At 34.9% G+C, this 2,737-nt stretch overlaps 1 protein-coding gene across 1 annotated transcript; it reads left to right on the top strand.

Moving 5' to 3' along the window:
• The first annotated feature begins 866 nt into the window (after window positions 1-866).
• LOC113316157 lies at window positions 867-2,003 on the top strand. Its single transcript, XM_026564376.1, has 2 exons — window positions 867-1,584; window positions 1,741-2,003. Exons 1-2 carry the CDS (start codon window positions 867-869, stop codon window positions 2,001-2,003), a joined length of 981 nt encoding a protein of 326 aa, XP_026420161.1.
• Window positions 2,004-2,737: the final 734 nt, after the last annotated feature.

The following is a 2,737-nucleotide window of genomic DNA, read 5'->3' as shown; positions in this document are numbered from 1 at the left end:
CAGCAACAGATGTCTCGAGAAACCAAGAATCTCATCCCTCTAAGACTGCTCAGTTAAGAACGGTTAAAAACACTCTTGTCAACTGCTATTATTGCGGAAAGAAAAGTCACATTGAAAGAAGATGTCATCTTCGTTTATGGAATGAAAAACTTCATAACATTCTTGTCTGGATGTCTAAAGAAGCAATCAAACCTACTTCTCAGTGTTTTGTTAGAAATTCATCTCACAATCAAGAAAAGCGTTGTGATGGGCCAATTCCTGATTATGAATATAACACGACTTCTACTTACAACTTTAAGAAGAACAATGTTATACGGATGACTGATAACTCTGAAAGGTCTGTAAAGAGAAAAACGTGCCGAAGGAAGAAGCAAACTTCAAACTCCTGTCCTTTCATCTTACAATCTTTCTCGTAAAATAAGTGTTCCTGATTATATTCACATCAATAATCGTTTTTCGGAACTCAAGACCAGTATCAATAGTCTCAAGCGCAAGATAAAAAAGGCGAGAAAAGCAGCCGGTTCAGGTAACTTTTGTCCTTCTCTTGCAAATTCTTTTGAAGAATCTCACAAGACTTCTGTTTTATGTCAAGGAAGTAAAAAAGAGGTTGAATGACAATTCTATTATTCGATAATGATGTTTTGACGATTTTTTCGGAGGATCGGTGAGTTGAGATCTGCAACTCGGCGACAGAATCAGTGAAAAAATTCTTCCCGAAATCACTTGATCTGTCCTCAAATCTTAATTGCTTCAGGTGAAAATCATAATATCAGGTGAATTACAACATACTCAATGATTGGTGTTCGTTAATTGTTCTTTGTGATTTAGTTTTTTTCTATTTTTTTTTATTCCTTCTTTCATTTTTAATGGAGACATCTCAAAATACTGAGATGAATTCAAACCCAAATTTAGAACTAAATCCCACCATTGTTGATCTTGATAATACAGTAGAGGAAAGTCCTTCTATAGATCTCATTAATGGAACTGAGAAGAGGTGTGTTGTATGGAAATTTTCTTTGATTGGACGTCTAGATTTGCTTCGCTTAAAATTTGCAGATGTTGTTTCAAACTTGAAATCTCAGTGGAAACTAGTCGGCCAATGTAAGATTATTCCATTGGGAAAAGGATTTTTTACAATTAAACTTGACAATGAAAGATATCAGAACTATATCAAAGCAGGGTTATGGGAAGTTTACAACCAAACATTATGGATTCGAAACTGGATACCATATTTTCGTCCAGAATTGCATAGAACTTCTTCAGCAATGGTGCGGGTTCACTATCCTGGTCTGAGTTTAGAATATTGGGATGAGCAGACTCTGTTCAAAATCAGTTCAGCATTGGGAGAACCTGTAAAGGTAGATGAAGCTACTTTAAACTTTGAAAATGGTTTATATGCAAGAGTTCTTATCAAAATTGATTTAACAAAGAATATTCCACATAAACTATGGATTAAAACCAAGTTTGGAGGCTTTATGCAAAGTGTTCTTCTAACAAAGTTGCCAAAATTCTGTCATCATTGTAAGATTGTTGGTCATTTACAAGCTGAATGCAGAGTGAAAATATCCAATGATGCAGAAGCAAGTGCAAGTCAAGAAAAACATGGAGCGGAAACAACTAATTTCAGGCCAAAATCTACAGAGCAGAAAAAGGATAAAGAAAAGAATTCAAATATTAATACATCACCCAGAATATAAGCTCAATAAGAACATGTCAAATTTGATATCTGTTATACTCCAGTACAAGCAATCAGTCAGAATACTCAAATTCCTCAACCAACATATGTTAATCTATCTTCTGGTAGATTTGAAACTCTAAATACAGTGATTGAGGAAGAAGTAGAAATTAATATAAATGAAGGGAGTGGAATTTTATCTCCAGCACGAATACAACAAATAGCTGAGGATAATGCAGTTGAGAAGAGTGTTATCAATTTCATTATGGAAAAGATGGGTCAATATCAGAGGAAAGAGTTCCAACAACAACAACTTGGTCAAAAATAATTCAAAAACCTTCAACTTCTGGAACACAGCCAACTCCAGTAATGACACAAAAGGAAGCTCCAGCTAAGGTAAAATCTCAGCAAGTAAACAACAAATATAATTTCAGAAAGAATCAAGGAAAAGGGGGTACTAGGTACCTCCAACCTTTACAATGAGATTTTTCTTTTGGAATCTCAGGGGCCTGAGAAGACCTAGGGCTCAAGAGAAATTAAGGTCTTTAATAAATCAATTTCAACCTTCAGTAGTGTTTGTAGCAGACCCTAAAATAAGCTGCAATGCAACATTTTGCAATAAGTTGAATTTACCTGGGATGCAGAACATGGTAATTCATAATTCACTGTTAAATAAGAAAGGGAACGTTTGGTTATTTTGGAATAAGAATCTTCCTACACCAACTGTGGTTTCAATGTCATCTCAAATGATCACAGTCAATATTGGAGGTAATTTAATATCTGGAGTACATGCTCATGTTGGTGCAGTGCAAAGAAGAAATTTATGGTATGAGATGGAGGTAATAAGTGACTTAAAGCTTCCTTGGTTGGCTATTGGTGATTTTAATGCATTCCTAACAGCAGAAGAAAAATCAGGAGGAAGAGCTCCTAATACAAGAAATATGCTTGATTTCAATAATTGTCTTGACAAATGTGAACTTCAACAAGCTTCAAAATCTGGTTGTGAGTATAGCTGGTCTAACTGTCAACATGGTGCTAAAAGAATCTTATGCAATCTTGACA

This window comes from Papaver somniferum, chromosome 10, assembly GCF_003573695.1.
Source record: "Papaver somniferum cultivar HN1 chromosome 10, ASM357369v1, whole genome shotgun sequence".
Lineage (NCBI taxonomy): Eukaryota > Viridiplantae > Streptophyta > Magnoliopsida > Ranunculales > Papaveraceae > Papaver > Papaver somniferum.
The sequence above is the reverse complement of the archived record's forward strand: the minus strand, read 5'-3'. Positions and strand labels throughout refer to the sequence as shown.